This window comes from Panthera tigris, chromosome A2 (genome assembly GCF_018350195.1).
Source record: "Panthera tigris isolate Pti1 chromosome A2, P.tigris_Pti1_mat1.1, whole genome shotgun sequence".
NCBI lineage: Eukaryota > Metazoa > Chordata > Mammalia > Carnivora > Felidae > Panthera > Panthera tigris.
The window spans coordinates 131,171,217-131,190,483 of NC_056661.1; the positions used below are offsets into that span (position 1 = coordinate 131,171,217).

The 19,267-nt window shown below is 36.0% G+C and overlaps 1 protein-coding gene across 1 annotated transcript in view; it reads right to left on the reverse strand.

Annotated features, from left to right (window-relative positions):
- Positions 1-5,161: 5,161 nt before the first annotated feature.
- Positions 5,162-19,267, reverse strand: part of PPP1R3A (protein phosphatase 1 regulatory subunit 3A) — a 37,893-nt gene continuing 23,787 nt past the window's right edge. The window contains exons 2-4 of the mRNA XM_007089151.2: positions 10,132-10,190; positions 9,894-10,018; positions 5,162-7,978 (exon numbers count right to left, since the gene is read on the reverse strand). Coding sequence (XP_007089213.1) covers positions 5,585-7,978; positions 9,894-10,018; positions 10,132-10,190 — 2,578 coding nt within the window. The 3' untranslated portion in view covers positions 5,162-5,584. The remainder of the gene's footprint in view (positions 7,979-9,893; positions 10,019-10,131; positions 10,191-19,267) is intronic.

Genomic DNA, 19,267 nt, shown 5'->3' on the forward strand with positions numbered 1-19,267 from the left:
TTCTTAAGACACTAATTGCAGATGCTCTCAAGCTGTTGTGTGACCTCATACTACATTTCCAGGCTATATCCTGCTTTTCTTTAGACTCTGCCTCAAAAATAGACATATTTTTGTGTTATCGTTTTAATTTCGTATCTAATATGATAAAATGAGTGTCTTCAAGGAAAGGATAATACCAACTGCGTCACTACACACTGTTAGCAGATCATGTTCACAGCCATTACTGTCACTTATCAGATGTTCGAATACCATGCACACATGCGTGTGTGTGTGTGCGTGCTTATGTGAGTGTATTTTTGAATATATGCAATATATTCATATATAATATAGATTATATAATACATATTACTCTTTTATATGTTAATAGGGCAAATGTTTTCTTTTAAAAAAAATCCAGTGACTATTTTTGCTGGTTGTGCTATTTGCTTCACCCGAAAAGTTGACATGCAGAACAGGTGTGAAATTGAGAGATCAGCCGTTTTCAAAGGGCATGGCAGCAGTTCAGAAGATTGAGTTTCTTACACTTTATACCTTGTGATGTTTGTTGGTTTTTAAACTGCTGCACTACTTTATCTGAAACCAGGTCTTGTTCTATCAATTTTCACATTAGCCAGTGAATTGAAGTATGCATTATTATTCTTTTAATATATAATCAGTATGTTATTTTCCATGAAACAGAAGGAAGGGGGTGTTTCTTGTGCTAGGAAGAATTCACAAATACAGAAAATCAATTGAACTCAAGAGAAGTGGAAAGAAAGGATTGTTTCTTTCTTCCCCACATCCCAAATCCACTGCATTGCTCTGTCTTCTCATTCTCTTGGCCCCTTTCTATTTGGTCTTTGGTAGTTTACTAGGCCATCCCAGCTTTGTTCTGATAAAATTTATTCATTGTGAAGTCAGACCTCAGAGTAGCTTGTCTACGTTTTAGAGATAAGATAGACAGGAGACATTGCTGCAGTTCAATTCTATCCACAAGTATTGACTGAGGGATTCCCACGAACAAGACCTTATGAGGTGATGGGAGGGAAGAAGAAGCCATTGTCCCTGTCCTGAACAAGCAGGCAGTCCAGTTAGGATAATTAGTGAAATGGCCGCTGCATGCAAGAAAGTTAGCATCATAAGAGATCTAAGAACGAGGAGACTGCACAAACTGAACTGGTAGGAGACTTCAAAATGATTGGGGCTTGAGGTGTACATAGAAAAATGTGCAGAGTTAGATAGGAAGAATAAAGATATCTGCAAGTGACCTAGACAGAGGGGTGTATATGAACAGCCACAAAGGAACAGATGTGCATGGCATGTCCTGGGGACAATGTGCCTTGCTTTCCTGACGGAGGACTTAAGGCAGAGAGTAGTGAGGAATAAGGCTTCATGGTTCAGGTAGGGTGATAAGGATGGTGGGTGAATTCCAACCAAGACCAATAACTTGATTAGGCATTGGATGAAATGTGCCACAGAATCAGAGTTTGGAGGCATCTCAGCCAAATAAAAATGAATTCACTGTAACCCACTGTTGATTTACCCATACCACCCTTTAGTATCATGAATATAAAGAATTGGGTACATTAGGGGAAAACTTAGGGAATTTTCCTTAAATTGTCACATAATATATTGTTTCATGTTGAAAAATGAAGGTAATATATACGCATTTAGCAAATACAGAAATAACACAAAACAAAAATACTGAACTTGTTAAGGAGTTATTTGTTTAATAAGTTTTTAGCATAATACAATGATGACATTTCTCAAAAACATATGATCCTTCGAAGCTCGGCTAGTGAAGATTTAATTTGCTATTTAAAGAGGTTTGGGTAAAGTTATTGCAACAGATTAATGACCAAATCTATTTTTAAAAGACAAAAAGTAGATTATGTTGCTATGATTTTTATTATGAACTGTTTCTCAAAATGGAAGAAAAATAAGTAAATTCATTTAAGTAAATAAAAGTAACTTTGTTAGCTGGTCTCTTCACACACAGGTACCACTATGAAGACCGTGGAGGAGCATGGCCTCCCAATATTTCTTTCATACCTTGTCGTGGAATCAAAGGTGACCCCATTCTCAGTTCCACAAGAACTGGCTGAAACGGGATTCAGATAACAAAAGACAACCCCCATTACATTGTTCAATTTCTGTATTCACTCTGTAAAAATTTGAAAGATCAGAGACCCTGATGACAGAAACCAGTGGATGAATTGGCCCTGGGGGTGACAGTCCTCCCGCCTGCTATTTATTTCTCCTGCTAGTTTTTTGTTGTTTTGCTATGTTTGCTTTTTTGGTTTCTTTATATGCAAAAATCAGCCTAATACAAAAGGCAGCAAGCCTGGTGGTATGAGATAATATTCAAGACAAAAAAATTGTTAAGAAAGTCCCACGAATACTATTTGGGAAAAATAGTTTCTTTATTTCCCCAAATTTTGTCTGGATATCTTTAAGTTTTCCATTTACCCAGCAGACTGGCTTAAGATAACAAGCAAAAATGATCCTGTTTCTCTCACAAAATGGTGACAGTCACTGTTTCATTATCAAAATATTAGAACTCCCCAGGGAAGCGTGACTGCATTAACCCAATGTTCTTGAATGTTGAGGAGTGAGTCAATGTTGACTCATTTCCTTTTACATGGAAAAATCTATTGGGATATTGATGGCTTATACAGATACGATTTTTTTAAGACCGTTGATTCTACTACCTGTACTTGCTAACTAATTTTTATAATATTCTTTCTAATAGAAGCCCAGCAAAATAAAAGGTGGTGGGGATTTATCACATTTCTTAGCCACTTTAGGAAGTAGATGTGTAGTGCAGTTCTCTTTGCTTATTTTCGTGCCACACCCTCTTTTGGCCCTTAATCAATACTCGCGGGTGGGATGGGGCAGGAGACATGGTGAGGGCAGCTATGCTTATAAATATGACCTTACCATGGTGATTCACAGTTGAATCTTTATTAACCAGAGGCTACCAGTTTTTTCTGAGATCCACTTCTGTTGCTTATCATAATGCTGTGATCAAAATGGGTTGCAAAAATCTTCCTCTCCACCTAGCAATACTTTCCTAAGCGTTTATGGTTTTATTTCAAATTCTTCATAAGAAATGTTTGGAAAGTCAGTTAAATCACCAATTATTTCTTCATTGCATGCAGAGAAGTACATAATTAAATATTTTAAATTCTTTCAAACTTCTATTGTCATATTACAAATATGCATGAGAAGGTTTAGTAAGTTAATGTTACCAAAAGTCAAGTAAAAGAGATAAAAGAAATTACATTCTTTTATGTATAAGGGAATAATTACAGTTCAGGCACCTGTGTTCATAAAGTAATGTAGTATTCTTTGCATTAATAAGATATGGCATATTGACTGAAACTCTTAAAGGTAGAATGCAAAAACCATGCCATTAAGATCTGAAGAAATACTAACCTTATTTCCACTGTAATTTAGACCTGTCAACAAAATTATCAGGATAGCAGTTTTAGAGATAATATTCTAGGTACAGCCTACAGTGTTCCACTTGTATTTATTGAAAATGTGCTTTCTCAAGCAATCAAATATTTGCCATAAGTTCTACTTCAGGATGTTTGTATTTGTTCAACTAAAAAGTTAAGGTCAAGCATTCAGTTTCAATGGGACTTGAGACAAGCACACAATTAGGGATTTGGAAATAGTTGTGTATCTAATGAAAATTAGGGAAATGATTTACTACCACATTAAAGTCAGTTTAAATGCTTCATTCTCATTTTTTCTTCCCATAGATGCATGTTTCTTAGAACTGTGGGATGAGATAATCAGGTTTTACTCATTGAATTTACCTTTACAGGTAAATAAACAGATTATCTTTTCTCTTTGAAGACCAATGTTACATGCTCTAGGAAAGAAGTTCCTATGAAAAAGAAATCACCCAAAAGGATTCCCTCAGTGTGACTCTCTTCCATATTTCTGGCCAAGTCAAAAGTATCAAACTATATACCCATGCCTCCTTCTGGAAAATTAGCCATTCAGTGTATCAAAGGAAGTACTTTGCCATAGACCAGAGCACAGGATTTTTGCATCTAGCAGTCATTCAATAAATGGTTGTTGAAATCTTGTATAAAAATCTTTGCATTACCTTTATGTGATCAAAATGATTAGTTCCATGATTTCACATACTTAGCCATAGATAATAACAGCAGCCAATGTCACTGCTATATTGGATATTGATTTCTCCCTGAGTAGATTTCTAGATCTACTTAGTTGCCTATTTCAAACTTGAGTAATCGGGGTACCTGGGTGGCTCAGTGGGTGAAGCGTCACACCCTTGGTTTCAGGTCATAATTTCATGGTTTTGTGAATTCGAGCCCTGCCTTGGGCTGTGCTCTGGCAGTGCAGAGCTTGCTTGAGATTCTCTCTCTCTCTCTCTCTCTCTCTCTCTCTCTCTATCTGCCCCTCCCTCACTCACACTCTCTCTCAAATAAATAAATTAATTTAAGAAAGAAAGAAAGAAAGAAAGAAAGAAAGAAAGAAAGAAAGAAAGAAAAGCCTGAGTTATTATCTGATATATAACCTAATGGTATTATAACTATCACCAATGGTTAGTTGTTCATTCTCTATATGCACCTTGGGAAATAACTCATTGTCTTATAACAAAAGCGATTAAAAATTTTTTTGAAGACAAAAAAATACTACCAAGTAAAATAGTTCGTTTGGAAATCTTTTTTTAATTATTATTATCATTTAATGCTTTATGCTTTATAAGTACAAATTCATTCTGAAGCAATGCTTGTACAACTTTAAAACCTCGACTCTTGAATAATTGACATTAAAATTGTTCAGCTGTGTTATGCTTTCTCTTTATACAAGAGAAAAACATTGCTTAAGGACGGGCCACCCACAAAATTTTGTAGATTACAAGATTATCTCCCAGTTGCTTCAGTCTCTGTCAGATTCGGCTTATGAGTGCTCTTTGAATGTGTGAAGGAGGTAAAAAGGATTTGTGTATAAAGTATTCAAACAAACAAGGTCTTTCTTTAAGTTTATGCATTTCAATATACATGGGTATTGTTCTTAAAAATATGGAATCAAAGTTGAAAGATTTGATCTATCAAAACGTGCTGATAAATGATACAGTGATAAATGCAAATTTCATGGTCAATACCAAAAGACCAAAAAAAAAAAAAAAGTCCTCTGCCATTGTTCATGTTTTATCTATTTTTTTTTTTTTTTTTTAACCGTAGAGGGAAAAATACTCTCGGGGGGAAAAATGAAGCTTTACTGCAAAAGAAATGAATGCAAGAAATGGCACTTTAAGTAGTGAAGAGACGTGAAGCATTGCAACTTCATAGCCTGCTAAGGAGCAACAGCTGTACCTAATTTCAACTTGACGTGCTTCAGATCTCATATTCATATAGGCATTTAATGATCCAAACATAATGGTCCTATATAGAATAATTACTTATATGAAGGAGCAAACTTCATACGCATTCCTTTTTAAATGATCCTTCAAGAGAAAAACTGCACTGGGTCTTTGAACAATGAATAGTCTCTTTCACCAATCCAAATGTTTGGGGCTAAAAAGCTTATCATTTAAGAGAAAATAATAATAGTGGTGAGGTTACTTCTTTTTGACAGACTCTTTTTGTCTCCCCCCTTCCCAGGATAGCCAGTACAATGAAAAAAGGTAGAATGCCAAGCCAATCATCAGGTCATACTGGTAGATAGTTACAAGAAAAATCAGAAACAAAAGGAAATAAGGTATTTTAGAGTTGGTGTATTTCGAAATCAGAGATTCACTGCTTTCACTTTGACCTTCCTGGGCAAGGAGACTAGCAGAAGAAGAGCTCTCGGATTCCTTGTCACCTGAAGAGCCCGGTGATTGTCCAGAGTTGAATCCTTCTTTTCCATGCCTTGCCTCTTCCATGTTCTCCACGGCTTCACTGACGGAAATCTTTGGCCATAGAGATTTTTCCTCACTGCATTCTTCTTGTTGAAAAATCTGGCTTGTCAATCTTTCTCTGCTATTACCTGATGTCACTACTCCTGAACTTTTAGAAACTTCTTCAGGTGTAGACCCAGGATGAGGGTGCTTCTCGGTACCCGGGATTTCACTTGTTGGATTACAATTATATTCTGATTTAGTAGAAATAGATTGGAGAGTCATGGTAGTAATTATATTCTCTACAGCAGTTGCCTGTTCATGAGATGGCACTGAGGTTTTAGCATGGTGATTGGAAACGTGAGAGCCATTCTGAGAAGCTCTATTAGTGTCTGAATTTAAAGCAGAATGAATAACAGCTTCTAGATCCGTTCTCTTTGATGATTCTTGGACCTGTTTATGATCTCTGTTTTCTGGAAATGTTTTTTTGTCTGTTGGTAACATTCCCAAATGTAAATCCAGTTTTGAGGCTGCCTTTTGATTGCCTGTAATGACCTGTAAGGATTCTTCTACAGATGTGATATTTCCAATGCCACGTTTCTTCCTGTCATGTGTCTTCCTGGGATTGTACATAGATACGGTTTCTTCTTTCTCCGTTTCATCTACATGTACATTACAAATACCCAAACGTGACTCCTTTTCAAAATCATTGTCATAGATTACACCTCCTGTATCTCGTTGACAAAGGGTATAATGTGAATCATCATTTCTCCCTTCATGTGGATCAAACGCTGTTGCCTTTACCTCGATGGGCCTGTCACTTCGTGCTGTCTCTTGAGGTAGCTTAGCAATTATTGCTTTTTCTCTAGCAGACATGCTTTCTAGAGTACTTTCTGATGTTGTCTTAATTATATAAGCTGTACCTGCTTCTGCTCTCTCAGTAACACCATGATCAGCTAGAGAAGACAGTTCACAGCTCACTGTTTCTTGGCAGGTAAACAATTCTTCCGTAGGAGTAGCTTTCAAACTCCTTGTATTATCTCTCTTTCCCCACACGTCTTCACAATCTGCTTGTTCCTTGATCTGTTCTGTTCTATTTGTCTTACTCTCTCTCGCTTTTCCCTGACTTTCCAGAACATTCCAACTTTGTTTGTGTTGTGCGTTCTTATTCTGATCTTCAGGATTAATCCAACCTGATTTTTCTTCTTCAACTTGGAAAAGACAATCATTCCTCAAAACTTTTCCATTTCTTCGTGAACAAGCCTGATCAGGCATCCCTCCAAAAGTGGTGCTGTCACTAGTCGAGAGACCATGCTCTGGAGTTAACCCAGCTTCTTCCCGACTTAGACTTATCCTTGGTGAATGAAACGTATCTGCTCTGATTGTCTGGTCGGGAATTGTGGTGTCTTTACTCAGCCGAACGGCTAGGTCTCTGTTACCAGCTCCGGTCCCTTCCATACTTATTTCAGAGTGGCCCTGCTTCCTTTCTTGGTCATGTACGACTGAATGAAAATTTTTGCTTTGTTTTTCGTTAACACCTGAATGTGTTCTTTGCTCCCCCTCCTCAGTCTTACCATTGCCATGATCTTTCTTAGAAGATCCCTTTCCTCCTGCTTCTTCTGAATGGAAATCCAAACAGAAACCTCTTCTTAAACATTCCCAATCTTTCACTTCAATTTTCTCAGCTCCTCCTTCATGTTTTTTATCGAGATTCTCTGTGACTAGTTGATCTGAGGAGGGGCAAGATATTTGCACTCTGCCTCTCGCATGGGCTGGATTAGCATTATCATCCAGTACTTCTCTGCTGCCCATGTGTAATTGCACTAATTCATCACTACTAGTGTCTCCCAATGGTGGCTTGATTTCTCCTATATCTGGAGTAATTGTCTCTGAAGGTTGATGACTACACTTACTTCCTGAGGAGTATTTTTCATTGAAGTAAAAATCTCCCTTGAAGGAGCTTCCTGCTGATGAACTTGGAGACAAAGGCCTTTTAAACATGTCAGTGTACACTTCACCATGGATTTGCTTCTTCTCTAACCCCTCAGCTCTATTTGGAAAATTGACCGGATCTATCGCAAATGTATTCTTTTCATCTCTGGAAGCTGTACTTCTTATTAAGCATTGATTTATCTTAGGGGATAAAGAACAAAAACAAAACAAATAATGACCAAATGATTTTAAATATACAAAATGAACTCCATATATTTCATTAACGGGGCTAGCAATTAACCGGTAGGTTTCCTTGGCTCGTTTCATTTATGGATTTTGTATAAATTCTCAAAGCCGGATGTTTTGGGGGGATCCTTGTAGGCTATGACTTGGGAATGAGATTAATAAGAAAAGGGACCAAAATTAATCACTCTCCTTCCCAGCTTCCAAATATCACATTGTATTATTCAACTATTCTTGCTTGTCATTGCACTTTCTCCTCACTTAGGATATACACATTGATAGCTCCATGCTAATCAATTAGAGAGCAGCTTCCTGGGTGCCCCTTGCTGCATTTACACTTGCTGTAGGTGCCCCTATTACAGTTTCTCTTATTAATATGTTTTCTGCAAAGCCTCTGCAAACTATTAATAGCAAAACGTCACTCAAAGAAAAGTGAGGGAGTTAATGTCTCTGCAAATTCTGTTTTAATGACCCTCTGCCAACTGGTACTCAAATGTATTTGAGCTCTTCAGTGATGCCAACTGTCAGGATTTAACAGTGAGATGCCTGTGTTTTTTTTTTCTCCTCATAACTGACATTTGCATGATCTCAATAATTATATGCAAATCTTACGTTTTCCCCTTCTTCTCACATAAGGCTCATGTTACTTGTCAACTGCACAGCTGTCTTGTAAGCCAATGCCTGTGGGTTCCACAGATTTGGTTGTATTTCCATCTATTATAGAGCTTCATTGTTTTATGCATTAACGTCAGCATGGAGCAAATTAGCATCTAAATTACAGCTCCCTGTTCATTTATTGGATGTACAATCTCAGTAACTTCTAAACAAACTTTTATATTTGAGTCTGCTCATTGTAATGAGGTGTATTGGTGAAGTATGTGATTTTTCAGGGCCCTTTCATTATATTCTGTGGTTTGAAAAAAAAATGGCGATGTTAACTTTCAGCTGGTGAGAATTCTCACAATGGGTGACAACTTTGTAGTTTCTTAAAGTTGGAGCAAAGTAAATTGCATACTTTAGTGATGCAGCTTCCATATCACTATAGAAAAGGTAGGAAATGTAGGGAAAGAGATGAGCTCTATTTCTTTTCTTTTCCAGCTCTGACACTTGAAGAGGCAAATGTCATTTTAATCTTAGATGATTATGAATCCATGTATCCTAATGATATGAGCTCCAACCAAATACAGTAAAGGATAAATTGCATTATGTGACTCATTTACTCCCATTTCTTCCTTTGTGATAAAAATGCTATCTAAACCATCCCCCCAAAAATTCCAAATAGATTGAATGTTCACCAAGTGTGAAATTTATGATAAATTTAATACTAAATTGTACAGTGCTGGATTTGTTTCCTGTTTAAAAAATATAGCACAGGCTATTTTCTCCTCATTTGGTAATTTAATACTTTCCAACAACATAGAACTGTGAGGGTCTCATAAAGATGGAAGTAAGTTTTTAAAAATGCTGCTAAATGCAAGAATCACACTTGAAGAGCTGGACAGACTCTAACAATCATCTAGTCCAGCCCTCTCATTTTAGAGATGAGTTTATGCTAAGTGTGCACTTGTCACAAAGATTAGAAATGCACATCAGGATAGTGCTACCTCTTCTGTAATTCCTACAAACTATTACTCAGAGCCGCTGGTAAAGAGATAAGAAATGAATGTCATTAATTTACCACTGCAGAGACCAGAAGCAACATACTGAAATCAAAGTGCCTTGTTGATCAAGCTAGAGATGCGAGGACAGAATAGGCTGTGCTTTCACATTTGCAAATTATATTAGTTGAAACTATCGAAAGGCAGGCGTTGCAGCATCTTTGAAGCATAAATGGATTCATCGTCTCTAATACCGTGGCAACCAGAACACTTACCATCAACTCTAATTCTATTTCATTATGTTCATCATGTTCCCTGTTTACGTCTTTTACATTTTGATTACTGGTTTCTGAGTCTTCCTTGTCTTCATGGGAACAAACAATTGTTGGGATGTAGGTATCTGCAAAGTTAATACAATTGTATCTATGTGAGATTATTATCATCATAGGCTTTAACAAAAGACACAGACTTTGTTTAAAAATTAATTTGAATAAATCAAATAAAAAATAGTACCTGTAATCTTTGAATTCTCAAAGTCATTCTCATCTGATGTCAATAATGATTCTTCTTTACTGTCAAATTTAAAACAAAATGTTATACATGTTTTCTGGGACTACATCTTCTAAGTATTTTTTGTACAGGGGGAAAGTCAAACAAATAGCGAGCCAAATAAGTATTATACAACCTTTCATATTTTCTTGTGTTACTTTGTATGCTTTATAAATAAAATTGATTTCTTAGAATAATTCAGTAGCAAATATTAGTAGTAGAAAAATTTAAAAACAACTTCCATAATGCTGCATTTCTAAATAAGATTGTGTTGCCTATATTAAAACTTACATAACCAAAGTAAAAATAAGTGTAAATGTTGGTTATTCCATCATTCATGAATTTAATATTTGCAAGTGAGAACATTTTTCTCTTGGTTTAAATGCTAAAGTTTTATGAACTGTCAGTCCATTTGTGGTCATGGAAATTGTTTTTTAATGTTCTAATGATTAATTTCTTGTGTTCTACTTTACTCAAAATTCTTTCATTTGGATGGATACAACATTAACTCTCCTTTCAGGAAAGGAGAAAACAACAAACTTACTAAAAAACTGAAAGGCAGCTAAATTTATACTCAGCTTAAAGACTTTATGTGTGTATTGCCAAAGGCTGATTTTACAACTAAGACTTCAGATTGCTCATATGAAAGCATATATTTTCTTTCTTTAAAATTATTTGGGTTATACTTCCTTTATAATAATATTCTGCATTGTGATTAAGAAAGGTAAAAATATTTTTATTTCAAATGTACTCCATTTGTAGTTTTATTTGTGGAATCATTAGGATTTAGATTTGTCCATGACACTCAGCAAGAAAAATGTTACTGAAAAAGCCCATTTTGTGTATAGCTATGTCACAAGCCAATCTATCAGAAACGATTGGCCCAGTGTCCACATTTTCTTGTATTGTCTCAGCTGAATTTTCTTCTAGTGACTTTTCTCAATGACTTTTCTTGAATAAAATGCACGTAGAGAGTTGGCAATGTCTGATAAAGTTGTATAATACAGTCTACTCTTCATTACATGGATAATGTTGATCCAATTTCCAGGAAAGCCAGTCTTTTTCAACAAATCATGAGAAAACTGCAAATTCTTCCATCTGGACTATGCAAGAAAGAAATTCAGTTTTGTATATATTTATGATGCTTAATTGTAACTTCACCAAAAAGATTTGGTATTTTCCAGTGGGCCCATTAAATAAAATAAAGTTTCTATATAAATATAGTATCACTGGAAAAAATATAACATTTACATAGTGGATACTGACTTAATCTATAAATCTGTATCGTTTAATGAGGCCAGTAAATATGCAAAGATTTATTTTTATGGAATTTAACTGCAAATTGATGCATTTTCCTTTCTCCACACACCTAATATATAGGAGCTTTAAAAAACCCAAACCATTAAATATCATTTGATTGTTCTTGCTTCCTCTTTATTCCCATAACAGTGTTGAAAAATCTCATTTGTAGAGGGAAAATCATAGACATTTAAAGCCTTCTGTTTTTTACTAACCAAAATGCTCTCAATCATTTTTCTAAATTAATTCTCTAAGATAATTCAATTTTTAAAAAAATAAGTGCATCAAAAGGAAATAAACCTGCTTCTAACTCATTTTGGGGATAATTAGTTACTAAACTGTGTATTATTACACTGGTGTCTTACAAAACATGTAAATACAGAAATATGGGGGGGGGGTGTGGATCTTAGATTCAGGAATAAATACAAGAAAGAGAAGCTGAACTACATGAAATTTAAATATTATATCAAATATCTATGCAGTAAACTAATAGAAGATGTGTAAGACTCCTACAAGGAAAAGAATAAAATTGTACCAAGAAATACTAAAAACCTAGAAAAATTGAGAAACATACCATGTTCATAGATAAGAAGATACATGAAAGTATTCTTTCCCAAATTGATCCACAGATTCAATCCAATTCTAATCAAAATTCCACAACAGTCTTTTATAAAATTTGAAAATATGATTTTAAAGAGAACAAAGGACTGAAGAAAGAAGAAATATTTCTGAGAAGTATCTGTGAGGAAAACTTGCTCTACCTGATTTCAAGAGATCTTATGAAGTTTTAGTTACTAAAACAGTTATGTTGTGGGTGCCTGGGTGGCTGGTTCAGTTGGTTAAGTGTCTGACTCTTGATTTTGGCTCAGGTCATGATCTCATGGTTCATGAGCTCTAGCCCCATATCTGTGCTGATAGCACAGAGCCTGCTTGGGATTCTCTTTCTCTCTACCCCTTCTCCCACCCGTCTCTCTTCCTCTCTCAAAATAAACAAACTTTAAAAAGACAGTTATGTTGGCACAGAGACAGACAAAGATTGAGAGCTTAGTAAAGATTCTCACATATCTATAACTTGGGTATATGACAATCATAGTATGTCACATAGCAGGTAATAAGAGATTTCCCAATACATGGAGACAGGGAAAATGACTATTGTTATGAGAAAAAAAATGAAATTGGCACAACCTATATTCAGAAATCTACTCTGGATGGATGAAGATCTGAAATGTCAACAACCTTGAAATTCTTAAAAATTTTTTTTAATATTTATTTATTTTTGAAGGAGAGAGAGACAGAGTGTGAGTGGAGGAGGGGCAGAGAGAGAGACACACACACACACACACACAGAATCTGAAGCAGGCTCCAGGCTCTGAGCCGTCAGCACAGAGCGCAACGCGGGGCTCGAACTCACAAATGGTGAGATGGTGACCTGAGCTGAAGTCAGACACCCAACTGACTGAAACACCCAGGTGCCCCAGCAACCTTGAAATTCTTAATAGAAAATGCATGTGAATATCTTATGGACTTCAAAGTAGGAAACATTTTCTTAAATAAGAAAAAAAGTGGCTATAAAAAGGATTGTCAGCCTAACTATATTGAAATTTAAAACTGGTTCATTAAAATACATATTTATAAGAGAAATGTATAAATTACAAACTAGGAAAGAATGCAAAATCAACACAAATAAGTATCAAGACTACATAAAGAACTCCTACAAATCAATAAGAAAGTACAAACATTTCAATAGAATCAGGGGAGAGGGACAGACATTTCATAGAAGAGAAACTTCATATAAGCCTATAATATGCACATAAAGGGGTAGTCAGTATGGTTAGAGAACAGAGAAACGTAAATCAAGACCACAAGGAGATACTCTTTTATATCTATTTAATTGATAAAAATTGCTATCAACTACAGAATCTTGAAACAACCCAAATGCCCATCAACAGAAAAGTAGACACAAAACTATGGCATATCACAAAAAAGAATATTACATAGCACTCAGAATTAATAAACCAAAGATTCATACAACAATATGGATAAATCTTAGTAACATAACATTAAGTGAATAGTCCAAAAACATTACATCAAAGGATGTTCTTTTTTATATGCTAAAAACTACTGAAATAATTTGAATACATATATGAAGGAAAACAGAATATACTAAAAAGCTAAATAATCAAGAAGGCTTGATTTTCAAGATTATGGTTATATTAGGTGGGACAATTTGGGGTAAGGAATGAGAAAACAAGATGGTTAGGAGTTGGTTATTGTTTTGAGTGGTAGTTTTGCAGGTGCTTATTACATTATTTAAAATATCTACTTAAACTCTAGTTTCAGATAATTTGTTAAGACAAATGAGTTGCTCTTTTGATTAGAGGATGTCTATAGATCAAATCCCACTCTGAAACTCAAAGTATCAGTCATATGACCATTACATCTAAAGAGTATAATTAAAACAACTTTAGAAGAATTGAGGAGAAAGACAAGTTGATGATGATAGGGCTAGAACTATACACAATTTTCATAGAAATGAAAAGCATTATTGGATGTTTCTAGTCTCCCTTTTATGTTCTCTGAGCCCTTTGTAAGCGGGCAAGTTTCTTATTTATTTATAATGCCAGTGGCTAACACACTGCCTGGCCCATAATATTGGCATAATAAATGTCCAATAAACGCATAGCATCCTTTCTACTCTTCCCTGGTCTTTACCTTTTTGTCTTGACAGTGCAGAGCTTGCTTGGGATTCTCTCTCTGCCCCACTCTCTCTCTCTCTCTCTCTCTCTCTCAAAATAAATAAAAATAAAACACTTTTTTAAAAAAGGGCCATTGATTCTTCTAGAAGATATTTTGATCACCCACTCTCATAACTTCCAATAAACAGTGGAAAATTCAAGATAAATAAACTATAGCCTTTTATTTCTAGGAAGCTATAATGTAATGACTAAAATAGGTGCATCAATAGGCAATTATAATCATAATAAGTGATAAATATTATAATAAATTATAGAATATTATACATATTCTCTAAGACAAAAAAAGAGAGGACAGAAACAATGAGGTTATTCTGTGGGAGAATCATGGGATTTTTTACAAAGGAAATAACATTTTGAGTTACTGAGTTATTGAGAAAAGTAGGAGCCTGGCAATGAGAGAAGAATGGCAAGGTCATTCCAGACAGAGGCAATAACAAGTGGTAAAAGATTTAAGGGTATTTAAGGGATTTAAGAAAGCACAAAAGAACGAGACACGTTCAGAAATGAAATGTTCGGATTGTTTGGATTGCATTTTGGGGGGGGGGGAAGAATGCCAAGGAACAGAACTGGAGCTAGTTTGAGTACGTTTTTTTAAAGTTTTTATTTAAATATCAGTTAGTTAACACACAGTGTAATATTAGTTTCAGGTGTACAATTTAGTGATTCAACGCTTCCATACAACACCTGGTGCTCATCACAACAGGAGCATTCCTTAATCCCCATCACCTATTCAACCCACTCCTCATGCCCCTATCTCCTCTCTAGTAACCATCAGTTTGTTTTTGAGCATGTTTTAAAGGGCTTAGCATGCGGGGAAGTGGATCTGAGTTCTTTAAGCATGTTTTTAGCCACTGTGGGCATGGTGGGTAAAGGGAATTCAATGGGAGAGAGACATGGTCAGATGTCCATTTCAGAACCAGTCTCTAGAGGTACATTAAGGGACCTTTCTAAGGAGAACCTGGATAGAATGAGCCATGGTGGGGCAAAAAGACTAGCCATGAGATGACTACAGTATTTCAGGCACAAAATGATGAGGGTTAAAGGCGATGGCCAAGAAGAAAGAGGAGAGGAATGAAATGCTACATCCTTTTGATGTAGCAACAATATGATTGTTGATCAATTCCTGTAGATAGATTTAAAAAATGACTAAAGCTAATGCACCTAGGAGATTTAGAAATCTACTATTTTTCCTCCTAAGACCTAAGTAAGGGAGAGTTAAGTCTGGTAGTTAACTGGGGCTCCTGCACTACCAGTCAGTACGGTGTTGAATTAGTCTCCAGGGTGGTTTCTGATCTCTTATGGGCTGGGTGATCTGCTTCTCAGGTACCCATGAGAAGCACCTTCCTCTCTAATCTCACATGCTTAGATAGGGGACCCTCAAGTTATGCTTATTAGTTTTCTGGGTATTATTCTAGTCCTTCACTGGGGAAAAAGAAAATGCCTCTTCATCCATTCTGTTCACCTGGGCCCATAATATTCTAAGTAGTTACCAGTCAGCCTCTAGGTTGGAGCCAACTTGTTTTGCTAGATTTGGGCATTCTATCTTGATGAATTTCTAAGGAACTAGAGATCAAGCTCATAACGGAACTTTAAGCATGCCAGTTGTTCAGGAGCCCTGCTGCCTTGTCCTTCTCTTTTCCCATAAAAACTATAGCTCTTGATACAACAACAGTTCCCCAAATCTCCTTTCACATCAGAAGCACCAGGTCCTATCTCTGTAAGTTTTAAATTAATAGGCCTGCACATGGAGGTGGGGTGGGGGGAATGGACAATGATATTACTGGTAATCTCCTAAAGTGATTTCATGCGAGGCAGACTTGCAAACCCCGATATAGATGTGGTGTGTGTCAGTGCACGGAGTCCATTGGGTCTTGTGGCGCAGGTGGCCCCTTCCCTAGTGATAGGCAGTGGAGAGAGTCATTCTTCTGCTTTCGTTGGCCCTCCTGGCCCCAAACCCAGTTCCCTTACTCCGTGTTAGTTTGATAAGACTTTGTAACACGCTTTCCTACTATTTAGAAAACACTTATGGGTAAAGAGAAATAAAGGCTAATGCAGAGGTTTCTAGTTTCAGAATGCCAAAGGATGGAACTACCCTCACCTGAGATGGAGAAATCAGGAGGCGAAGCAAGGGTGAAGGAAAGCAGATGGGTTTCATTGAAGGAAATGTGTTAGGCTTAGAAAGCCTTTGGGCTTTTGACAAAATGGGAAATGAAAATTAGTTCTTATTGAGTGAAAAATGCCCAGATTATGTTGTTTTTCTTTTACCTCTCATAATACCATTGCACAAACGCTTGCAACATCTTTACATTTAAAAATTTTCCCCCACTTCAGAGAAATGGGATATAGTACTGAAATTTTATGTGATGGCCTCAAGTATATAATAAATATGTTTTGGATGTGTAAAGAAATTAATGATTTCCAGTTAATGATCCCTATGAAATGTAATAGTAACAAAATATATAGTAATCCGTATTCATTCATTCAGTCAAGCATCATTTAACAAATGTTCGAGTGCCCACAAATTTCCAAATATTGTACTAGATCATCACAATGAATAAGACCGAGTTCCTGCCCTCAAAGAGCTCCCAAACCCGTGGGAAGACAGATACTTTTTACACAAATCACAGTGTAATAAGTGTGTGTTCAGTGGGGTGGAAGATGGGGTAGAAATAGTTTCCAGGAGGATCTGGCCTCTAAGTTGAAAATAAGAAGTAACGCTAGTTAGGGAGGAGGGAAGCGGCAATTCTAAGTTTAAAGTGTCATGTACAAGTATGTTATCAGTAAAAAAGAGCTATTTTAAATATGTCAAGCGATTTAAGATACAATATAGGAAGAATGAAAGATCAAAACCCTAGGTATCAAATAGTAGTCAGCCAGTTCAAGAGGCACAAACTTAAAATCCTAACAATGCTTCTTAAAATGTGGTTCACTGAGCGCCTTCAAAAAATGACCTGGTACTCATTACAAATGCTGCTTTGAAGGCCCAAAACCGGTTCTGAATCAGCACGTCTGGAGTGGGGAGTAGGAACTGCATTTTTTAGTAGAACTTCATTTTTTAGTAGATGTTCTAGTGTTTGAAAACATCTAGTCTCACTGCTCATATAAGGGCTGCAGGAAGACACTCTAAGAATCCAGGAAAGTGATGCAGGAAGTAGCTCCTTATGTCTCTGACTTTTCAGCAAGTCCCATCCAATTCTGTAAGGATGGCTGCAGCTCTATGTACAAAATAACTGTTTATGCATCACATATACCCAGAAAATAAGTACATTGGAAAACAGACCAGTCTAGGTATCTTATAGAATAAAATGATGAAACATCGATAAGGTAGAAATTGAAAGGTATTTGCAACATATCTAATAAATTAACAAGAAAATAATAATTTGTGTTTATGAGTCAGCAGTTAATAACTCACAACTTGAGTCAGTTCTACAGACGCTCAACTTCTTAGCCTCATGTAACTTCAGAAATGTTATCCTACTTTTTTTTGCCAAACTCCTCCGATTCATAGGACCTCAGTTCTGTAAGAGGCCTCATACTTGGATAGTCCCATCCCATCATATCATAGACAGAGAAACTAAAGCCTAGTGAAACAATATGGCAGAAGTCACGCACACTAACTAGTAAGTAAACTAGAACTATGTTCAGATTTCTTGGTCACCATGCCAATGTTCTCTCATAGAGGGTCAAACCAGAGTGAAAAAGAAAGGCTTGGATGCACATCTCATTCACCACTTACTAGCCATGTGACTTCAGACATGATACTTAACCTCTCTATGCCTCAACTTTCTCCAAAATATTGCCTCCTCTTTATATAGGGCTATTATTTAACATAGTCTCAATATGTGTAAGTGTTTGATAAGTTTATTATTATTATCACTACTGTGTGGTAAATATGTTTTATAATACCATAGCACCCAAGTCCCATCTTTTTCCTTTTACTTGGACTTACCTGTATTTTTTTAATGTTTACCCTATTCTCTCATATCTTTAATTCACAAGCTACTTTCAAGAGTAAAATTTGCAACCCATGATAGCATACTTGCTTAGTTGTTTTTAGTGTGCCCTTCTTAGAGGACCATCCTCCAAAGAAAAATCACCAGATCTTCAGTGAAAGTAACCTTTTATTTAAAAGTGTCCTCTCCAAATACAGTGTGCACGGGAATGTTAATTCACACTTTGTTCTATCACCCAGTTGTTTTATTCAGTGTCAAGATCTGGGCACTGAGTTAATGCTACTGCAGTTTCTGGGTATATGGACCTTCTGCTTTAACACTGTCAGAATGTAGTAGGTTTTGTGTAAGTAATCATACGGTTTTCCTAAGGTCCTGTAATGCCATTGTGCTAAAAGTTCATATGTCTCTTAAAATAGGAGTGAAACGTCTCAGAGACCCATTCCACACAATCTACGTCTGATGTGATGGAATTACCTAACCAATCAGGGTAAATGTCAGGATTAGGTTGTAGGCAGCAAAAGTGTAACTCTTTTCCAAGAGGAATAAAAAAGTTGGCATAAAAAAGGATCACTTCCAAAGTGAATCATGACTTGTCTCTGTGTCTCCTTAACACTGCTTGAAAATGCTTGGCATTGCTCAAAGAGAATCAAACTTCCACTCTGAGATAAACAGCTAAAGAGTAAATAAAAGTTGAACTGAGAAGTTCAGCCTGTCCTTTTGTTCAAAGCTGGGGACCTCATTTTATTTCCTCTATCATCCTCCTTTAAAGAAAGAAAGGAAAATAAATGAATGGAGAGCTTTTAAATTAGAAAAAAAAATATGTACCTCAATTGAGATTTTTTAAAAAAGACACTTAAGAAGAGTACATTAGCCTTGACATTGGCACAGACAAATGGCTACTTCTAGAAATACCAAAAAGACTTTCAGACATTTTTATTTTAGCCTTTTCTGAACTAGAGGAAGAAAGGAAGCAAAAGCTTGTACTTAATGAGAGGTAAAGTTTGTAATACATTAACTAACTACTAGCGCTTAATATCTATTCCTTTGGTGTTACAATACCTGGAGTCTTCTCTTAATCATGAATAAAACTGA